Here is a 22,185-nt window from a genome sequence, read left to right as displayed (position 1 = left end):
CCACTACTATCATAGTTGGAAAGCAAAAATATAAGAAGGGCCACCATGCTTCAAGTAAGTTTATTAAATGTCTTCCTTTTAGTTCTTTTTTTCGTTAATATTATTTTGTCCGTAACAGCTGATAACAGCCACATTTAGCGGAAAAACGTCGCACAAAAATGGCCTATGTAATTCAAGCATACTTTTTCCCATGGTATTTATGAGACGAAATAAGCTGATAATCTGTGGTATTGAACACTACGAAGAAACAGTTTCACCAAAAATGTATCTATGAACTGGATGAAACGGATACCTTCTCGTTATAAATTAAAAAGCTAAAATAGCAGCTTATATGTCTTTTGATAGGGAAAAAAACTACTGCTGCAATTTCTGTGCCTCCTACCAAAATTGACCGGGCCGGAGGGCATTCTCCCCTGGACCGGTCAATTTTGGGTCACTCACGTCAGGTGGTTGATTTTTTTCTACGTGCAAAATTACCGTCGACATAATGATCAACAAAAAATCCAACTTGACTATTTTTCGGCTATTTTATTATAGGACTACGTACAGATTTTGCGTAGATACCAGCCTCCCGCCCTAAGGAAGGGACGGATTCTGGTGTCAAATAGGCTCGTTCTTGGACTGAAATCTGATAAATATAACTTTGTGGTTGTCACTTGACCCAGGGTTGGATTTTTGTGTGGTATTGTGTCGCCGATTCCGTTACAAGCCAGTAGGAGGGTCAGTACATACTGGAGCGTCAAGGTGTTCTGTTGGAAAATGTTAACTGATAAATTTTTCAAATTTTCATAAGTAAAGGGATTTTAGCTCAGTAAAAGCGTAACCTTTTGTTTATTACGTACATCAGTTTTAAACTTGTGAGAAAATGGAGTTCAGGGAAGCGTTGAAAAACTGAGACTGAAGCGTAGAAAAGAACTTTCCGATGCTGGAAAAGATCCAACACATAAGTTTTTTATTTATATGGATAACTAACCTCAGTAAAACTTTTTGCCAGTATTTTCAAATTGTGGGCTAGGATTCGAAGTTTTTTCTAAATCAGTCTTAGATTTTAAGTTTTTTGCATGACTGTCATTGTTGATTACTTAGGGACAGATATTGACATCAAAACGCCTGCCAGTCTATTGAGATCGCATCTATTACACCGTTTCTATTGGCACGATTATTGATTAAATTAGGTGCTTAGGCGACCGAAGCTCGGTCAGAGCCCCACCTAAGTCGACCACTTAAGTCGACTCTATGAGTTATGGTTGCCTCAGACAACTTTCCTGTTCTTATGGCGTTTCTTTCAAGTCTCGGGATATTAGACCTGGCCAAACGAAACCTAAAAGGCAGTTTTTTTCTTCGGCGATTATTACAAGTTTTGTTTTCGGAAAACCAAAGGTCAATGGTCGGATCAAATTTTTTTCACAGTCCTTGGATTATGGAAAGATTCTATCCAATCGTTGAACCTTTATAAAACCTGGTTTTGTAGGCGGATTGTCGAACAGTGAATTTGAATCAATATTCAGCGTCCTTTCTTCAATGCCTGCGAAGTCTTACAGAAATCTTGAGAACTTCACCCCACCTTGGCTACTTGTGTGCCTGGGTGTTCTTATGCTTATATTCCATTTCGTGGAACCACATCGAAGATGCATACGGCATTGACTCAGTTTGAACAGAGGGTGAGCCTAAATCTTCAAGTACTGTGACGTCTTCCGGACCATTGGAGCCAGTAGTGGAGGAGTTTATATCGTATTTGAGCCAATTTGAAAGCGGTGACCCAGACGCGAAGCTACCTGATGATGAGCCACTTCTTCCAGTAGGCGTGTCATTTTCTTTTCTTTGCTGCCAAATTCTACAGTAGCTCAGAAATTAAACTCATGAGGTCATATTCGTTCCAGCCGACGCCACCTTAAATAGAAAAGCCGAGCTATGACTTAGCTTCGCTTTACTAACAAAAACTTACTACTGGTTCCGTCTTACGATCCTGGGTTAGTCTTAACTAGAGAAATGACAATAAAATCAATTCTTTACCAGCATATGCATTGCTTTTTCAGACGGAAAAATGCAGTTTGTTTCCAGGTTCGCCAATCTTTGGCATTCCCATGAGAAAGTCCAGGCAAATGGAAAGTCAAAAGGTCATAATGCTGCTGCTAAAGCTGAAAACTGTCAAGACACTGGATGGTACGTAAATGGCGCTTTGGCCAGTAAACGGAAAGAAAAGATCTTGAAAAAACATTCAAGTACTGAATCGCGCTTTTGAGGTCGCGAAGCTGTTGGGGAGACAAGTATTACCTCTTAGAGCACACGGCGACCAGAAGAGACTTAATCTTCTAACAAATATGGGAATAAATAACGGAAACTTTCTAAAGGTCATTCTTTTGCTCTTAAAATGCAACGTCCCTCTTAAGGAACATATGGAAAAAGCAATAGAGGATAGTAGAAAAAGGAAATCGAACATGGATGTATGCGTGAAATCCAGAGACGCAGATAATGGTCTTGGCTCAACCGTCACTTTTCTTTCTAAGACAATGATCCAGATAGTGATAAAGAGCATTTTTAAAAACATGTGGAGAGTCATAGCGGAATAAATTGGTGAAAAAAGGTACATCATCCAAATAGACACAACTCAGGATGCTTGGGTTGTGAACCAGGCTTCTATCGCATTGAGATATGTGAAAGACAAATAAATTCTTGAACGGCCCTTATAAATTTCTAGCATCAAGGGTATGAACGAAGTTTTACAAGTCAATATCGAAGAGCATGGACTTAAGTAGGAAAAGATAGTTGGGGAATCGTTTGACAGGGCTCCTAACAAGAGGGGCAAATTTAACGGACTTTTTTCTGACACTAAATACCAAATTCCAGATTCGGTCTATATCTGTTTCTACAGTCCCTTTATAAACCTTTGCGTCGTTGATTTTTCACTGCAACAGAGACAAGGAATCTCCTCGGTACCACGAACAGAATTTCATGTCATAAAAACGAATAGGTCTGCGGCGACAACAAGTAGAGAACAAAAAAGAAGGACAGTCAAAGTTGAAAAGGTTACAGAAAATTTTTTAAACTTCTTGGTGGTCAAAAAATAAGTCGCTTTTTTGGATGTTTTCCTGTGACGATTGCATGTATTTAGATGCAGTGCATGTTTGGTCCTCAGTAGAAAACAGCAGTTATTTCGACTCAAAACTGCATTTGAAGCCCGCTCTCTGCTGAGTAAGCTTACGGAGTACAAACCGATCCTAACCGCTCACTTATTTATACTGTATTTGAAATCATAGAACCTATTTAAGCTTTTTCCAGACCAAAGAATTGGACTTTTTGACGGCCTGGAGCATAGTTGATAAAACAAGAAAGAATCTAGAGAGCATTTCCCACGAAAGCGTTGAAGAAAACGCCCCCAATATCGTGTAAAAGATCCAGGTCCTTCTTGATACCATTTCATGTGACCATTAAATTAGATCAGACCTACCAGCTTGTCATGTTGCCAAGAAAAAGTTCATGCCGGTAGAAACATCAAAATATTTTTGACCTGAAGATCTGGAACAGCGATTCGAGTCAAAGTAATCAGGTTAGTAATTGAACAAATAACAGCCAGCCTGAAAGAAACATTTTCAGATAACAAACAGCTTATTTCCGACGCATAATTCTTGCAGCCCACCACGCTCAGCCTTGTATGTCGAGGTGAAAAGCCAGAGTCGGTCCTTCAAAACTTTGTAGAGATATTGAAGGTGTTTCATGACAATCTGAGGTCAAAGGTGAAAAGCTTTGCCTCAGTTTACGACGAAAGTATTATAATAACAGGTCTTAAAAATAGTCGGGATTAGTTTGGTGTAGAATATGAGGATGAACCTGAAATTGGAGCTGAATCTGGAAGGGCTGATGTGCAAGATTCAACTTCCTGTGGTTTTTGCAGCAGCTGCATAATATACGTTTATGGGCTGCTATTAAGGCTCAATCTCTGCTCATCAGCTTTAACATCGCTTTTGTTACTGCAGTAGTGTTTTCATCTTTTAGTCTAGTTATTTTGTTTTGTATCTGATCAAAATATATATTTTGTGTTCTGACGGAAAGTAGGAAAGCTTTCAGTGAAATTAAACATCCTTCTGAAGAGGAAAAACACTCTGAAAATTCTTCGGTCCGAACTTTCATGATGCAGGACGAAAGCTGAAAGTTTTATACAGCTGACAATACTATGCCACTCTCCTTTTATTGAAAAAGTTGAGCAATACCGAGTCCAAACAAGAGTCAGGGAGATTTAAAACAAAAAATAGTTAGGGGTATATGTCCTCTTCTTACTGTAAGGCTACTTCTTACTTAGCGGGTAGTACTAATTTGCCTTGCGGAGCAAATAATATAGAGTGCAATTTCCACTCATTATTAAAGGTGTTTTCTGATTAAAGGAGAAAAAACTCCTTCTATAAGGAAGACCATAGGTAGGGCCTACCTTTATTGATCGGGTCATAAGAGCCGATGGTAGTCGATTTTTGTGACATGATGACCACAAAATAAACTAACAAGCTCAGGCCCGATGGCAGCATATATTTGCGCCATGAAGAGCACGCAATAAACGCACAAGCATCATTGGTTTCAAATTTTATTGTGAACTTAGATATTATTTAAACCACTTTCTATCGTCTGCCTGAATTTAAGTTTCCGACATACGCTGAAGCTTTTCCCACGAAAGCGTTAAAGAGTGACACGAACGCCTCCAAGTTCGTGTCAAAGATCCAGGGCCCTCTAGATACCACTACATTTGATCTTGAAATTATATCAGACCTACCAGCGTGTCATGTTGCCAAGAAAAATTTCATGCCGGTAGAAACCGGCATGAACCAGAAGATCTGGAAGAGCGATTTGTGTCGAAGTAATCAGGTTAGTAATTGAACAAATAACAACCAGCCTGATAGAAACATTTTTAGATAACAAACAGCTTATTTCTGACGCATATTTCTTGCAGCATATTTCTGCCTTGCGGCGCAAATAATGTGGAGTGAAATTTATACTCATTATTAAAGATCCTTTCTGATTAAACGCAAAAAAAAACAAATTCCTTCTATAAGGAGGACCATAGGTAGGGCCACTTAACCCAAATACCCCCTTAGATTTTCACTCTCAGTCCGCCTCTGCGTCCTACTAAACATACTGTCTATCCAAAATAACCAGTGTTATTCTGTTTTCTTTGGCTGTTGATCTCCAATCAAATTAATTTTCTGTCTCAGCTTTCTGTTCCTTTTTAATTAGATATCCTAAATCTGGAACGTATTGCAACTGTCTTTAGAAATCCCTCAATGCATTCTAATATCTCTGCTCGCACGAGGCCTGTCTAATTCCGGCATGATAGGACGTTAAATCTGAATTTTTCAAAGAAAATCTCATACATTAGTAATTCTTACGGATGAAAACAAAGCATTCCATCAAATTGAGGGCATTCACTTTAGTTTTAAAGTATTTTTGCTGATCTGTTACAACTTGTCATATAAGGATAAAATTTCCACCAATATTGTATTTTATAGCCAGGTGCTGGTAAAGAAAAAGTACCGTTTTAAATTCATAAAGCCACGTATAAACCATCGATCGAAAACTAAATTGAGGAAATCATGGCATAACATTAAACACGTTTTTTTACAGCTTATGTGACATATACTCAGAATTTGTTCAAGATAATTGCACAAAGGAGAGCTTTTATTTATAATGCATTTTTAGCCTCTAAAAAAGTTGGTAGAATAATACTAACTTCATATTGTTAAGTCTTACTATTATGAATGCCATCGAGATGGAATTTAGCAATAACTTTAAAGGTATGTCATCTTGTTTTCTGTTTTTTTTTAGCTCAGGGCCAATTTGATCCACTTACAGCCGTCTGACTAAGTTCCAATTTGAAACATAAGTTTTAACTGGATGGAAAAGCATTATTGTGAATTAAGATCTTAATAAAAATCAGAAAGATTCATGACTTCAAACTTTTCGTCAGATCTCAAAATTGAATTGGCTTACCTTTTGTCGTCTGACTGACTTCAATTTTGAGACATAAGCTCATACTTAGTGACAAAAACCTTGTGTGTATTTAAGATCACACATAAATGCAAAATTTTGACCAGTTTTATTTTTTCATTAGAGTGTAGGACTAAGTCAGCACGCATTCTGTCGTCTTACCGACTTAAAATTTGATACTTGTTTTCAGACTTGATGACAACACAATTTTTTGCAATGAAGACTAAGAAATAAATGCACAAGTTTCATTAGTTTGACTGTTCGTCGCCTGACTGACTTTATGTCGTCTTTACTTTATGTCGTCTGACTGATTTCCAATTTGAGACATGATCTCATTTTCGATGACAGCATATTTTTGTGCATTAAAGATCATGAAACAAAAGCAATATTTTTACTATTTTCACTTTTTACACACAGCTAAGGGCTAATGTAGTCTACTTTCTGAGGTCCAATTGGTTTCAAATTTGGGGTATGAGATCGAACTCGATGACAATACATTATTATGTAATGAAGATCGAAGGCCTAATTATGAAACATCATAAGACCCGATGATAGTCGATTTTTGGGACATGATGACCACAAAATAAATTAACAGGCTCAGACCCGGTGGCAGCATATATTTGTGCCATGAAGAGCAAGCAATAATTGCACAAGTGTCATTGGTTTCAATTTTTATTGAGAGCTTAGAAATTTTTACCTGCTGCCTCAAATTTTGCTGCCTCAACACTATAGGACTGGGGGTTTTGTAAAAATTTCAACGAGAGTGTTAAAGAAAATATTAGCTCTTCAGCAAGAAACGTTGGTGAGCAATTAAAATCTCAGCAGAATGGGAAGCGATTATAAAGGGTGCGTGGTCATCATTCACTCATCGGTCTCTACCCAGGTGGGAAGCGAAAGACATCAACAACGACTTTGACGAAAAAAGGAAGAAGAGCAATAACAAGAACAAGAAGAAAAAGATTGTTAGATCAAAGAAGGATTTCTTCTCTTAAGATATTAAGAGAGGATGATATTTACCGCACAAAGAATCACATCCATCAATCAGCTCCTCATTGAATCTATTCAATGCTAAAAATGTTGATGTCAGTGTCAAGTATGGTTACTATGAACAATTTCATCCTCAACAACCCCTGTCGGATAATATACACTTTCAGGAATTTTCCAATTAATTTATCATTTATTGATTCAAATGTTCTGGTGAAGAAAAAGTCAGACAATAGAACTCCCATTGCTAGCAATGGCCTTTCCTATGACAACTGTATCCAACAAAACTTATTCAAACAAATTAATGTATTCATTAATGGAATATTGGTGAGCACTAGCAATAATTTATCCAACTATGCAAGGTACATACAATTTATAATGATGACTCCAAAGTCATATAAGGAGTTGAGGGGACAGGCACTGAGCTATGAATATAGACCAAATGTTGATACTGACATTGAGTTAACTGCTGCAGTGACCCAGGAGTAATATTTAGATGGAAAACTAAATCATGAGATATTTAATATATCTCAATGGCTGCCTCCCAATGTCAAGGTTGACATAAGGTTACAACTAGCTCCATCCAATTTCATTTTGAGAAAAACACTTGCTGCAGTACCTGATGCAAATGTCATTATCACTTCAGCAATTCTTAATGTTCGAAAACAACAGGTCATAAGCTGTGTTGCATTGGAAGTGGAAAAACTGAGAACCAATGGTAACAATATCAAACTTCTTGTCCCCCATACAGTCATTAATCAACGTACGTCACATTGCCACTGGCTCTCGCAGTTATACCATACTCATCATTTATCAATGGAGAAATCCCCTCAAAACTTGCTTTGGATTTTCTGAAGAGTGCTAGTGCCGTTGGATCCTGGACTGTATCCCCCATAATTTTAATTTTTTGAATTATCTAGCCTTGTGTGCAAAGTGAATGGAATACCCTTGTACAATTTATCATTTGATAAAAAATCCTACCGAATTCTGTATGAATTGACTATGCAATGCCTAGATCATAACTCACAACTATTTGAAAATGGAATAACCAATTCAATGTTTTCAAAAAATCAAGGTGTAGTTGTTTTGGACTTGTCTGGCACTCAAAATATGAGCATAGTACGAATAGGGAATGTACGTTTAGAGTGCACATTTGCCGATGCTTTGACTGAAAGTATTACATTAATATCACTGAGTCAATTTGAAACCTACTGGGAAATCACCCCCGACGGCAGTGTCCTACTAGACCTGGCATCATGAACACAAATCAAATAATAGGCGTATTTTGTTTGGATTTATACATGTTTCAATATAAATCCTATTTTATACCATCGGACTTCATTGAAAAATTCCAAGTTTTAACATTATCCTAATCATTGTTAATAGTTGTCTGTCAAGTTTGAAGACAGGTCATTGGCTGAAACAGCGAAGAAAATAGAATTTTTATTGGATCTTCTTGGCCTATCATATAAACTCTACAACAACACATCAACAACTTTATTGTAAGCAGTGGGAAAACTATTATTCAAAATCGGAGGAGAGTAAATGATTTAACTACTAGGACCTGTGGCTTTCATGCACTACTCTATTTCATGTTCAGGCGTCGTGGCTATACCCACACGCAGTTTCTCAGCCTTTACGCTGACATTCCTGGTCCGACCGACTTCCTAGTGGAAAATATACTTTCAAACGTGTTTAATATTGATTTGGATATGGTGGAGTTCTTCCACTAAGAAGATTTTACTACGAAATAAAAAATACTTTTAAATTTTCACACTAGCCTGGACAGAACAAAACTAGTCATAATATTTTGCAGGTAGTGGACTTTGATTTTCAAGGAGTTTATCAACTTTCAGAGGACCAACCGATTAAAATGTTGTGACTTATTTTCAATTCTATCAGTTACTGGTAATCAGTTGAGAAAAGAAATGGCTAGTTTTAAGTGTTTAATTTTTTTTCGAATGAAGGAGAAGTTATTTTACACACCCACTATACAGTGAGTTTAGTGGAGGCCGATAAACTCAGAATATGTCACATTTCTGATTGTGAACATTACCCAAATAATTGTAGAGGTCTGATTTTGGTGCTCGCGGGTATTACGATGAGAGAACTATTGCACTTTCACAATAATATCAATCGGAAGAAACCCAAGCCTGATTCTGTGCAGGTAGTAGATTTTAAAGGATTTTGTAAAGTTCCAGAAAGTACCGGTTTAGAAAAGCCACTTGATGAAATGCCTTTAGAAAAAGGTAAGGATCTGAACGATTAAAAGTTTTTCACCCTGCCGTAGAGGAAATCCCTTAAGCAATTATTTTTATAATTTACTGTTTTTATATTAGTTTGCCTTTCACGAGTACTGTTTTTTTTATGTAATTCGGAATATTATATGGTGATGAGGTATTGGCTTCCCAATTTACACTTACATTAACGTTATTATTCCTGTCGACGTTTTCACATTGGTTATTTTCTAGACTGACATCTGAAGAAAAATCTTGAGCACTGGAAGTATTCATTGCTCGCATTATAGTACAGTTTAAATCCTCTAAATTACTTTCATTTCCTGGACTTATCAATTTTCTTTCTAAAGTACACTTCCAAATGTTGTGAGGGGCTTCCTTTCCTATCGTATCATAAGTTCGGTTCCCCTCAGTTTCGTCCGTTACAGAAATTGAATGGTTGTCCTCTAGTATCTTCTTTAGTCTCGCTATTTCAGGATTCACTACAAAAAGAGGTTTGGGATTTTTATTCTTTCGAGCTGTCTAATATTCACTAAGCGTCTTCTACAAGTTTTTAATTCATGTAACAAAAATAGATTTTTTATTTAAAGTTCGGCCAATGCAAAGTAAGAGCGCACGATAAGAGAAATTTTGAAGATCCATCTTGGATGACATAAAGTAAATCGTTTGGAAAAATTTTAATGTCTTACATTTTCTAATTGTAGTGTGGAGCTGACTGTTTTGGGCCTTCTTTTGTTCATTGATACAGATTTGATGACTGATAAAAACTACAATTAGTAGACCAGAAACCCACTCATCTTCCAAAAAAAAATGATCTTTTTTGGGCTTGAAAAAAATGCATTCAAATATTGATTTAGCTTCAAATTTATGGAGAAGGGAAAAGGGGGTATATTTTTTGCTAAAATCAATACTGGTATTTAAAAGAAGGCTAATGCAAAGTAGGGCGCACGATAAGAGAAATTTTGAAGATCCATCTTGGATGACATAAAGTAAATCGTTTGGAAAAATTTTAATGTATTACATTTTCTAATTGTAGTGTGGAGCTGACCGTTTTAGGCCTTCTTTTGTTCATTGATACAGATTTGATGACTGATAAAAACTACAATTAGTAGACCAGAAACCCACTCATCTTCCGAAAAAAATAATCGTTTTTTGGGTTGGAAAAAAATGCATTCAAATATTAATTTAGCTTCAAATCTATGGAGAAGGGAAAAGGGGGTATATTTTTTGCTAGAATCAATACTGGTATTTAAAAGAAGTTGAATGAATGGCGGAAATTCATTCCAATTAGTTCCATGTGTTTCATCATGGTAGCCAGTACGTAGGGGACCTCGAGGTTTTTCTGGACACGGGTTGGTTTGGACATTGCCACTATAAAATCGAGTTTTACACGAAAAATTCTACCAAAAATCAGAATTAAGTATTGACAAGTGGCCGACTTTACGCAAAAGTTTCAAATGTTTCCGAACATGCGTTTCAAAGATATTTCCTTTGAACCATTTTTAAATATACTTTTATATTTCCACTAACATGCAAAAGTTTTTGTACCTGTGTTTTTTACGTGAGTACATGGTTGAGTTTTGGCTGGTACTTAGACTTATCATGTCACAAACTACAGCTAGTCAGAAGTTAAACTCACCTTAACTATCGTTTTTCTAGAAGGGATTTATAGAAATGATCATTAAAGGGTTGATTCGAACGCCTTAGTCTGGTTGGTTCGAACGAATTTTTAAAAGTATCCGAAACAACCCCACTTTGTCAAATTAACTCCAGGAGGGAAGAAACAAGCGCAAAATAGAGACACAAAGGCAGTTTATAGCATCCCATACATTGCATCTGTGTTTAACCCAACAATAAAGACTACGGCTTTGCTATTGAGGTAATTATAGAGCAGTCCACATTTCTGACCTACGAATAAAGTGAACATACCGCTCAATGCCTTTTCTATGCTCTTTCCATGCTCTTTATGCTCTTTATTTTTTCATCTTGGGAAATCAAGGCCCAGGCCTCGATAAACTGGATGAATAAATTCCTAAAGCGGGAACGTGAAATATCTATCAGATCCTCTGAGGCAACAAGTCAAGCTATAGCAAGTAGTTTTAACGAAGTGGTTGTAGAGAGATTATTCGATAATCTTGCCTTAGTCTATACAAAATACCAAATCCTTCTGGACTATACTCTGAACACGGACGAAACAGGTGTCCCAACTGTATTACCTAATCCTAGAGTGCTTGCTAAGAAGGGCCAAATGGAAAGGGTCTAAACAAAATCAACAGAACGTGTTAAAAATGTAACCATGGTATGTTTTGTCACAGATAAATATGTACCTCCAGTTTGTTCCTTGATAAGATAAGATATTTATTTCAAAAAGATCACTATCACAAGCCCACAAAGGGCTCAATTTGGACTTCGGAGTCGACAATATAAATGGTTGCACTAAAACTGGCAAAAATGCAAAAAACAACAACGAAATAGAAAAATCATAATGAACAGTCATTTAACAGTCAATAATTAAAACTGTAAAAAGTCAATTAAAATGTTAAAAATATAAAAAACTGGTCAAACTAAACTTACACAAATACGAATTAGAAAAAAATTTAGAACGGACATAAAAAAGGAAGGGGTGAATAAGCGAATATACACAAAAAAAGAGCGAGACATAAATGCGTATAAATTAAAAGGGACACTAAGAAAATGTCAATAATCCAACTACAGTAAGTCAATAAAAGAGTTAAAAAAATAAAAACTGGTCAAGAAGGGGGGAGGGGACAAAATAAATAAATAAACCCCCCAAAAAAGAACGAAAAATAAAATATATAAAAATTAAAGGGGGAACTGAAAGAAAAGGGGGGACAAGCAAATTTGTGCAAGAACCTGGGCAGCACCATCATCTAATAAACAACAAAGAGGGGAAAAAAAAGAAACTATTGGGACATTTTATTCATTTTTTCTGTAATAAAGGGGACAAAAGTTCTTTCGTATCTGGAAGTAACGCAGTGAATGGGGGACAAAACAGGGATGGGCTCAGAAACAGCACGAGGCGGCCGTAATCTGGATGAGGAGTGACTTTTGGGGAAAATACTTTCCGTACGAGAGTTTGTTATGGTATTTTTTGCAAAATAGAGGCACAAATTATTTCTTCGTCTCCCAAGGCTCTGTAGTTTTGAAATATTTAAAAAATGCAAATATGGTATCTTTCCCTCTTTAAAAATAATTCTTAGACCTCTCTTTTGGACATTTTCAATTTTTTGTGTTGCTTCATTTGAGAGGCCAGGGTGCCACACAAGACAAACATACTCTAATATGGGACGCATAAAAGAAATGTGTACTTGTAGTAAATGTGATTGGGGGTAAATAAATTTATTTAAAAGTTTAAGGAGGGAAAGCGAGGAGTTTGCTTGTCGTAGGATATTATTTATATGGGCATCCCATTTCAAATTGGAAAAAATTGTAATACCAAGGAGTTTAAGAGATGTGACAGAGGTTTCAGGAGGAATAGGAGCAGGAAAAAGGGGAGGGGATTTAAGGAAACTTTAAGGTTTTTAAAGTTTTTAAGGTTTTTAAAGGGGAGGGGATTTAAGGTTGACATGGATTTGAGATTATGAAACTGTCTAAGATCAATGAGGGGGGGGGGGACTTTCATCTTCAGCCAGTCTGCGAGAAAACTTTCATAAAATTTTGAAAAAATTGAGGTGAGGGTAATAGGACGAATGCCATCAAAGCCAGGTTTCCCATTTTTTTTTGATTGGGATAATAAAGCCTTGTTTCCAATATTGAGTTCCTTGTTTCCTTGTTTCCAGTAATTTCATTAAACAGGGTGGATGGGGGTTTTGAGAGGTAATCACTGAAAGCTTCAATCAGGGGAACAGGAATATCTAAAGGGCAAATGCTTGATCGTTTTAGTTTTTCAATTTTTTTTTTACAACATCAAATAGAGAAATATGTGGGACTGAAAAAGGGTCAGGAATATCTTGAAATGTTTAAGATAGTGGTGGGAGACTTAGGACAATAGAAGCCAGAAACTTATTGAGGTCATTAGCTGTGGTCTTTGGAGGTTCATTTATATTAAAATTTAGTTGTTATTAACTCTTGCCGGTAAGTTTTTTAATATCAGAGTTCCAGTTCTTTGGTTTATCATGGCGCAAGTATTTAATTTTATTTTTATAGTAGGCTCGGGCAGGGTGATCGGGAGGGTGAAGTCTTATAAACTGAGTATAATTGCTGATTTTGAGGAAATCTGGGTTCTGGGACTGAACCTCTGTCACAGCAATAATATTAATTTTTATGAATTTCAGAGATACCCTCGAGTTTGGTAATTTTATCAAAATTCAGGCTTTCAGCATTGGTAAGTAGGAAAGCTGGAAATTTAAACCGATTTGGATATTGGGATTTTTTTTTTCAATTTGGTATGGAGTTATTTGGGGTTGAAGCTTATGAGAAGGATGCTGTGGGTAAGGAAGTGGTTTTGAGGCGTTATTAAAAGGCGGGACTGGACCGGGATTGAGAGAAAAGGAGGACAGAGGACAAATTATGAGAATATTATTAAGTTGGGATGGAACTACGGTGGAATTCGTCTTAGTATTTGAAGTTTTAGAAACTCTGCTTGGAGGTGTTACCTGTGGATCGTTCTGCCAGCTTACTCTTAAGCCAGTGTCATACTGGTAGGGTAGCCAGGAGGGATAAAGTGCAAGGGAAGAGAGAAAGGTTTCCTAGTGACCTGAGAATAAGTCAAATTGGGAGTGTTCTTTTTATGGGGGGTGGGGGGGCAAGATGATGTAGAGGGAGGGAAGTACGGTGGGGAGTGTCTGAGAGGGAAGGGGTTGGGTTTGTTTCGGGAAATAACGGGTGGAGTCCAGAACCGGTCGGTAACTTCTTGGACGCACGGAGAAGAACGGAGTCAAAAGGAAGTGGATTTTTGGGAGGAATATTAGTGAGGGGGGGGGGTTAATTGGGGATGGTCCGAATTGATTAAGGTGATTGTGGGGGTTGGACTGACTGGACACGCGTAAGTACTTGGGGCGAAGGATTGTTTCGAGGGATGGATTCCTGAGGTATACTGCTCTGTATTGGGCAAATATACACCAAGATTAAAAAAGTTTCTTTAAAAAAAAAAATTCACCGCCTAAATTTGCTAGAGAATCTCATCCTAGGGTATGTCAATGCTGGGCAGAGTTTGAAATATATATCATATATATTTTAAATTTATTTCTTATTTATAATTAGTTTTAACTCTAAATGTTTCTTTTATCGAGATGAAATGAGTTTGTAAGGTTGCCCCTACTAACAGGGCTAATAAATTTGGTAGCGTGATACAAACTGAGGCGTTAGGTAAGAATCAGTACTCAGAATTCAGTGACAACTGATTTTATTTACAAAAGAAGATAAAAGAAAAATATTCTAATTCTATTTATGTTGAATACTTTCAAACCTCTTCTAAATCTAAGGTCTAATGATCTACTTGTTCTCCACCAATGTTTACCGAAAAGAAAAGATTAAGTTAATCTTAGGCTAACGATTGTTTCTACTTAAAAAGGTTACACTTGAACAGCTAATCGATGCTTGAGTTCTGGGTTATAAAAATCTTGTAGTTCAAACTATTTTTGAGCTAAGCTAAGAATAACCGTAGTTGTGTTAATTCAACCTTCATTAACCCAAACCAAGAGATTCTTTTACTACTTCTTGAAAGGTTTGTGTATTCCTTTGACCTTTATTAAGTCTTAATTTTTGCAGGGAAACCTAATTGAAAATATCTGGACATAACGGTTTAGAAATTCTTAAGCTGTTAATATTGTTCCCCTTGTTCCCCTAAACTGCTTGTATAAACATTCAGGTTACCTTTGTATAAACATGCAGTACGGGATTAACGAAATGAAAGCGTGATTACAAGAGGAACGGTGTGTTCCACTTCGTATAAACGTCTGAAGATTGCACAAAAGGGGGAGGGGGTTTAAGTAATGTTATTGTCCAATAATTCCAATTTTCGAATATAAGGTCTTTATAAAGTCAAGCTAAGTCTCAAGGGACTCTAGGCTGAAAAGGGGAAGCCCAAATGGCTCTCTTAGCTTTCTCTTCTTGGTTGAGGTTTTCTTTCCTCCTTAAACTCTCAGTTATTCAAAGCTTAAATTTCTGAGAAGAAATTAAATTTGGCTTATTCTAACCTTAAAAAAATGCTGTTTTGTCCAAATGGCTCAAGTCTTGTCTAGGCGGAAATGCTAATGAAACTATAAGTTCCAAAATCATCAATTTCTCATATATACGTATTAAAATTATTTTCAAGAGACAGAAAGCCTTTTTGAGGTTTTTTCTTCTTATTTTAACCTTTATCTTCATAATTTTATCACCAAGGAGAATTTGAGACAGAGAGCGGTAGATTATCGTTATTACAAATTAAACACTTAATCTTTGTTCGATTTCCAAAAAAAGACTACCCTGCTTTTGTTCCTCAATCCCTATTTTAAGTTCTCTCTATTTTGTTCTTCTTTCCTGTCATTGATCAGAGACCAGTTTGATGTCATCCTAATAATAGTTCTTTGTTCGAAAAGTTAGTATCCGCTTTCTCTATTAAAAACCCTGTTTTTGGTCTTGTGATTCAAATTGCGCAATATCTTATTGTCGTTGACCCCTCGAGTTTGAAACGGCAGTCCGCTATTTGTATTTGCATTTTATGGTCCTTGTTAGATCAAGGGTACACTTGTTCAAAATCTAGCTAATGTTGTTTGTTTCCTTACACATAGAAAATTAAAACTTCGTTACTCTTATCATTACGCAAAAGTCATACTTTGCTATCTTTACAATTTAGTCAGGTTATGATGTATCCCACATTTTTACAACCTCCCACACTTAAAATTCTTAGTACAGTTATTTTTTCTTAATGAAACTATAACTTGCTAAGAATCAATTTAGTTCAATCTCCTTCTGCTCTACATTTACGTGGAATCCTTGAGACTTTTGTTTCCTATAGTCTAACCATAGTTTTCTCAATGTTTTAAATATAATTCCAATAGAGACTGGTCCTAATAAAGTTAGAAATAGATTAAGGGTATTGAAAAAAATTGTCCAATAGCTAGTCGTTTTGCTTTTTTTTCGTTCTTTAAGGAAATGTGCATTTTTATTATCTCAGCTATTCCAATCTGCGTCTTGGTGTTTTTCTGGAAATATATATAGATTAAATCTTCAAATTCTTTGCGCCATTCGTTTTGTATACCCGCTATGTAGAGGTTTTCTTCTAGGCTAATTATCGATAAATGTAAAGGTGCCAATTCTTTAGTAATCTGTCCCCTATACATACTGTTCATCTTTAACCTTTCTGCAGTTAGAGAACATTCTTCTGGCAATTTCACTATTCAGCTGCCTTTTATATATGTGAATTTACTGTTTTTCTCTGTTTTACATTCGAAATGTATTCTTATTTCTTCTTTGAAAGGAGATGTGATTATATACTTTTCCCTTCCAATTCTTTTGATTAAGATTTTATTTTCCTTTATAATTTTGGTTTGACACTCTCTATTAATTAATACATTATTTTACGTATAGTTTGCTAAACTGCAAGAGTTCATTTGTGTGTTGCTAATAATAAATTGGTGGTTGCAAAATAGTGGTATACTCTTTAAATTATATCTTTTTTTTATATTGTCATTTTCTAAAAAATATCTCGTTTGATCTTTACTTAACCCAAAAAATTTGAACTCATTTTCTATTTGAAAGAAATACGAAGTGTTTGACACTGGAAACGGAATTTTGAACATTTCGAACATTCTGAACCCATCTTGTTTATTTGATATAGAAAAATCACAAATAACCAAAAATTTCAATTGTTGTGTCGCTACATTGCAGCTAGTCGATTTATAAAGTTCCAGTAAGCCGTAACGTCTGTAATTAACCGATATCCTATAGCCTATTGGTAGTGAATTTTCAATTTCGAAAATTGTCCTAAGCATGTCTGCTGGATCTGTGACAATGAATGGGAAACTTTTATTTTCTGGTTGAAGAATAGAAAGGATTACTATTTCTATTTTCTTTACTAAGCTTTTTATTTGAATTGAACTTATTGTTACTTCCTTGTTTATCTTTTAAGTTGTCTTATATTTACTAACCTTCGTTTATAAGTTTTCAACTGGTGTAACAAAAAGACCTTTTTATATAATTCCGGTAACGCTAGATAGGGTCTTCTATAATAATAATTTTCTTATGAACTTTATTGAATGACTCTTTTTTTTCTTTTTTCTTTTTTATACATATTTGTCGGCTGACAAATACCTCTTGAACGAGATTAGATATTCATTCATATTTAGAACGAAACTCCTCTCAATCATCCGTGCTAGTGACTCCTGTTTCATAGTCCTAGTCTTTCCGTGCTAGTGACCTTCATAGTCCTAGTCTTGTCCGTGCTAGTTACTCCTGTTTCATATTCCTAGTCTTTCCGTGCTAGTGACCTTCATAGTCCTAGTCTTGTCCGTGCTAGTGACTCCTGTTTCATAGTCCTAGTCTTTCCGTGCTAGTGACCTTCATAGTCCTAGTCTTGTCCGTGCTAGTGACTCCTGTTTCTGTTCCCACTATCCTTTTTGTGTTCCCACTAGCCTGTTTGTGTTCCCACTAGCCAGTTTCTGTTCCCACTATCCTGTTTCTGTTCCCACTAGCCTGTTTGTGTTTCCACTAGCATGTTTCTGTTAACACTAGCCTGTTTCTGTTCCCACTAGCCTGTTTCTGTTCCCACTAGCCTGTTTCACCACAGCGGATACAAGTTGGAGGTTTTTCACATTCCGATTGTCTATATGGACCCCCGCAAGTCCAGCATTTTATGCGAGAGTTTTTTCTTTTTTACTAAATTTATACCTGGAATAATTATCCCTATTTGGTATTGACATATCTTTCTTTTTAGGAATGTCTAAGCTCGTTGCGAATCTTTGTATTTCTACCCCTGTATAAGAAATAGCGTGATTAATCCTAGCACTGTCATTTTTTTCTAAACTCCTCTGTATTTTTTTAAGGGTGGTAATCCATGAATGGATTTCATTTGGATATGTCTGTAACGAGATGGGAGGCGCTTGCTCCACAAATAGGCTTTGAAGCCTACTTGTGACTGTGGTATCTCTATATTGCCCTTCTAGAGCATTTATTCTAGACAGCGCTTGTTTTAGTGCAATTTCTAACTCTTTGATTTTGTTTTTATTTGAACTCATGATTGTTCTATCCTTATAAAGTCTTAATGCGGGAAACGTTTTTAACCTTTAAATTGTTTTAAACTACTAAAATGAGCTAGTTTATAAATTGCGTAAGAATTAGCTCAATATCTCGATTTAAATTAACCCTCAAGGCTAATATTGTAATTACACACTCTTGAGGATGATTAACCTATGCCCTTTTTTTCTAAATTATAGACGCTTCGGACACCAGAACTTGTAGCAAAGAGAAAGAAAAGGAGAAGAAAGAATGAATCTTTAGAAGATAAAAGATAAAAGTCTGTCTGAGCTTCCCCCTTAGGTTAAAATTTCCTTTAATGAACACTTTTCCAAAGTTTTCTGTCCTGGATAGGTTTGGAAAACTGAACACACACCTTCTTGTGAGGAACAGAGGACTAAATTTTACCAAATTTTATGAATTTAATTAATCCTCCCCCACTTAAACGAAAGTTGCACCGAACTTGAGTACTGCTGCCACTAGTTGTAAGGTTGCCCCTACTTAACAGGGCTAATAAATTTGGTAGCGTAATATAAACTGAGGCGTTAGGTAAGAATCGGTACGCAGAATTCAGTGACAACTTATTTTATTTATAAAATAAGATAAAAGGAAAAATATTCTAATTCAATTTATGCTGAATACTTCCAAACCTCTTCAAGGTCTAAGGTCTAATGATCTACTTGTTCTCCACCAATGTTTACCGAAAAGAAAAGATTAAGTTAATCTTAGGCTAACGTTTGTTTCTACTTAAAAAGGTTACACTTGAACAGCTAGTCAAGGCTTGAGTTCTGGGTTATAAAAATCCTTTAGTTCAAGCTATTTTTGAGCTAAGCTAAGAATAACCGTACTTGCTTTAATTCAACCTTCATTAACCCAAACCAAGAGATTCTTTTATTATTTCTTGAAAGGGTTGTGTATTCCTTTGCCCTTTATTAAGCTTTAATTTTAGCAGGGAAACTTAATTGAAAATATCTGGACATAAAGGCTTAAAAATTTTTAAGCTGGTAATATTGTTCCCCTTTTTCCCCTAACCTGCTTGTATAAACATTGAGGTTACCTTTGTATAGACATGCAGTACGGAATTAACGAAATGAAAGAGTGATTAAAAGGGGAACGGTGTGTTCCTCTTCGTATAAACGTCTGAAGATTGCACAAAGGGGGGGGGGGTAAAGTAATTTTATTGTCTGATAATTCTAATTTCCGAATATTAGGTCCTTTAAAGTCAAGCTAAGTCTCAAGGGACTCTAGGCTGAAAAGGGGAAGCCCAAATGGCTCTCTTAGCTTTCTCTTCTTGGTTGAGGTTTTCTTTCCTCCTTAAACTCTCAGTTATTCAAAGCTTAAATTTCTGGGAAGAAATTTAATTTGGCTTATTCTAACCTTCAAAATGCTGTTTTGTCCAAATGGCTCAAGCCTTGCTTAGGTGGAAATACTAATGAAACTATTAGTCCCAAAATCATCAATTTCTCTTATATACGTATTAAAATTATGTTCAAGTGACAGAAAGCCTTTTAGAGGGTTTTTCTTCTTATTTTAACCTTTATCTTCAAACTTTTATCCCCAAGGAGAATTTCAGACAGACAGTGGTGGCTTATCGTTATTACAAAGTAAACATTTACTCTTTGTTCGATTTCCAAAAAAAGACTACCCTGTTTTCATTCCTCAATCCCTATTTTAAGTTCTCTCTATTTTGTTCTTCTTTCCTGTCATTGGTCAGAGACCAGTTTGATGTCATCCTAATAATAGTTCTTTGTTCAAAAAGTTAGTATCCGCTTTCTCTATTAAAAACCCTGTTTTTGGTCATGTGATTCAAATCGTGCAATATCTTATTGTCGTTGACCCCTCGAGTTTGAAACGGCAGTCCGCTATTTGTATTTGTATTTTATGGTCCTTGTTAGATCAAGGCTACACTTGTTCAAAATCTAGCTAATGTTGTTTGTTTCCTTACACAAAGAAAATTAATACTTCGTTACTCTTATCATTACGCAAAAGTCATGCTTTTCTATCTTTACAATTTAGTCAGGTTATGATGTATCCCACATTTTTACAAGTTATTGCGGATAGGAAACACTAATTGATGGCTTGAATACTTTTCTTAATTATTATTACTGGAACAAGTCTGAACAGCTCCAGCTAAGTTAGTTAAATATAATATTGGCAGCAATAGTATTAATCTGGAAAGTTGGATACCGATGTGAGGCTTTGAATTTTGTTTGAAGGTACATTAGTCATTATTGTTATAATGCTTGCTTAGTTTCCACTTTTTTCAGCCTTGATAGTTTGATAGCAGGTTTTCTTTTTTAGGCAAGATTGAAAGCAATAGTGAAAGCTTGCAGGTCTCTCCCTTGCTCAAGACTGATACTCAGAAAGAGAATAGAAATTTGGTTTATTACAGCAAAATAGACCAGAGTAAAGATAACAAATACAATATCAAACATATAGAAAGATCCAAGGAGATGGACAATAGTCAAGAAAATGAAAAAGCTGGACGAAAGTTTAATATTCACTTTCATTGCTGTAAAGGTTTTTCTTCAATGACAACAGAGAAAAACTGTCCTCATGGAACAAGAACGACAACAGAGGAACCTGTTACGACTGCATTCACAACTGCAATAACAACAACTGAAACAATCCTGCTCACCGTTGCAACCAACCAAAGTCTCACAACATCTGATGCTGCAATTACAACTTCTGCAACTGAATCACATGTGTCAAGCATTACCACCACAGCAAGCATGACAACTTCACATCCTATTATTATTCCAAATCCTACAATTGCAGCACCAATCTTCGAAATGGACACGTCAAACATTGAAGTAGAGTCGAATAATATTGTTCCAAATTTTCCCATTATTGCATATTAAGAATATTAAGAGCAGGCAAACAGGTGACTTAGAATTCTATGTAGCATTAAACAAGCTAGTATTCAACGGAGACAGATTAGTATGAGTTATCACAAACAAAGCAAGGAGCGCAACCTTTCACTCCCATCTCTTAAAGCTGCTGAAAAGTGACAATAACAAGGCAGAGCTATGAGAGGATGGAGTAAACTGGCATAGCAAAGTAGGATGCATAGAAACAAAGGAAGTAAATCCAAACTTTAACCCCTCACTAACTAAACATCTTTTACAATTTATTAGATCTGGAATACTGTGTGCTAATTCAAGTACTGGTAAGTTTTAGAATTATTTATCCCAAACAGGAATAACCAATTCCCTAGTTTGCCAAAAATATGAAAGGGCTTTGAACACAAGATGGTGTCTTCTACAAGATGGCAAATTTCCTACTAGGATTAATTATCGAATTGGGATATTTCAAAAGTCAAGTGTTAAGCTAAAAGACGTAATTAGGGCTGATGATATCTGACAGCTGACAGAATGTATGTAAGTTCGGTGAAACCAAATATTACTTCCCCTCCGCCCTAATTAATTTTGCTGGAGTGACAAGTAATTGGCCCTTTGTGACCTGAGCCTTAACTTAGTTTACCTCTTTATTTTTAGCTTATCTTGAATATGATAGTAAAACAAAAGGAAACTAAGTAGAAAAACAAATTTTTTGAAGTTATTGTTCAAATTGAAAATTTAAAAAAAAAAACGAAAATTACCCCATATATAAAAACAGTTACCCAATCAATCCCCCACCCTTTAAGCTAAAGTGTAAGTTTTTCTAATACTATAAAAATGAAATATCTTACACAAGAATATTTAAAAACAGAACAAAGCAAAAAGCTTTTTTGTCACATTGCTGCTGTACTTTATCACATTGTTTTAAGAATGAAAGGACAAGGCCATTTTTACTAAACCCTATTCTAAACCGCAGA

At 35.8% G+C, this 22,185-nt stretch overlaps 1 protein-coding gene across 4 annotated transcripts in view; it reads left to right on the top strand.

Moving 5' to 3' along the window:
• Nucleotides 1-5,517: 5,517 nt before the first annotated feature.
• LOC148953487 (uncharacterized) overlaps nucleotides 5,518-22,185 on the top strand; it is a 110,441-nt gene continuing 93,773 nt past the window's right edge. For all 4 annotated transcript variants that reach the window (XM_089087709.1, XM_089087710.1, XM_089087711.1 and 1 more), the window contains exons 1-2: nucleotides 5,518-5,777; nucleotides 20,670-21,537. In XM_089087709.1, coding sequence (XP_088943835.1) covers nucleotides 5,738-5,777; nucleotides 20,670-21,229 — 600 coding nt within the window. In that variant the 5' untranslated portion in view covers nucleotides 5,518-5,737 and the 3' untranslated portion in view covers nucleotides 21,230-21,537. The remainder of the gene's footprint in view (nucleotides 5,778-20,669; nucleotides 21,538-22,185) is intronic.

Source organism: Artemia sp. Qi Xiang Cuo, chromosome 4 (assembly GCF_049724085.1).
Source record: "Artemia sp. Qi Xiang Cuo chromosome 4, ASM4972408v1, whole genome shotgun sequence".
NCBI classification, from domain to species: Eukaryota; Metazoa; Arthropoda; class Branchiopoda; order Anostraca; family Artemiidae; genus Artemia; species Artemia sp. Qi Xiang Cuo.
The sequence above is the reverse complement of the archived record's forward strand: the minus strand, read 5'-3'. Positions and strand labels throughout refer to the sequence as shown.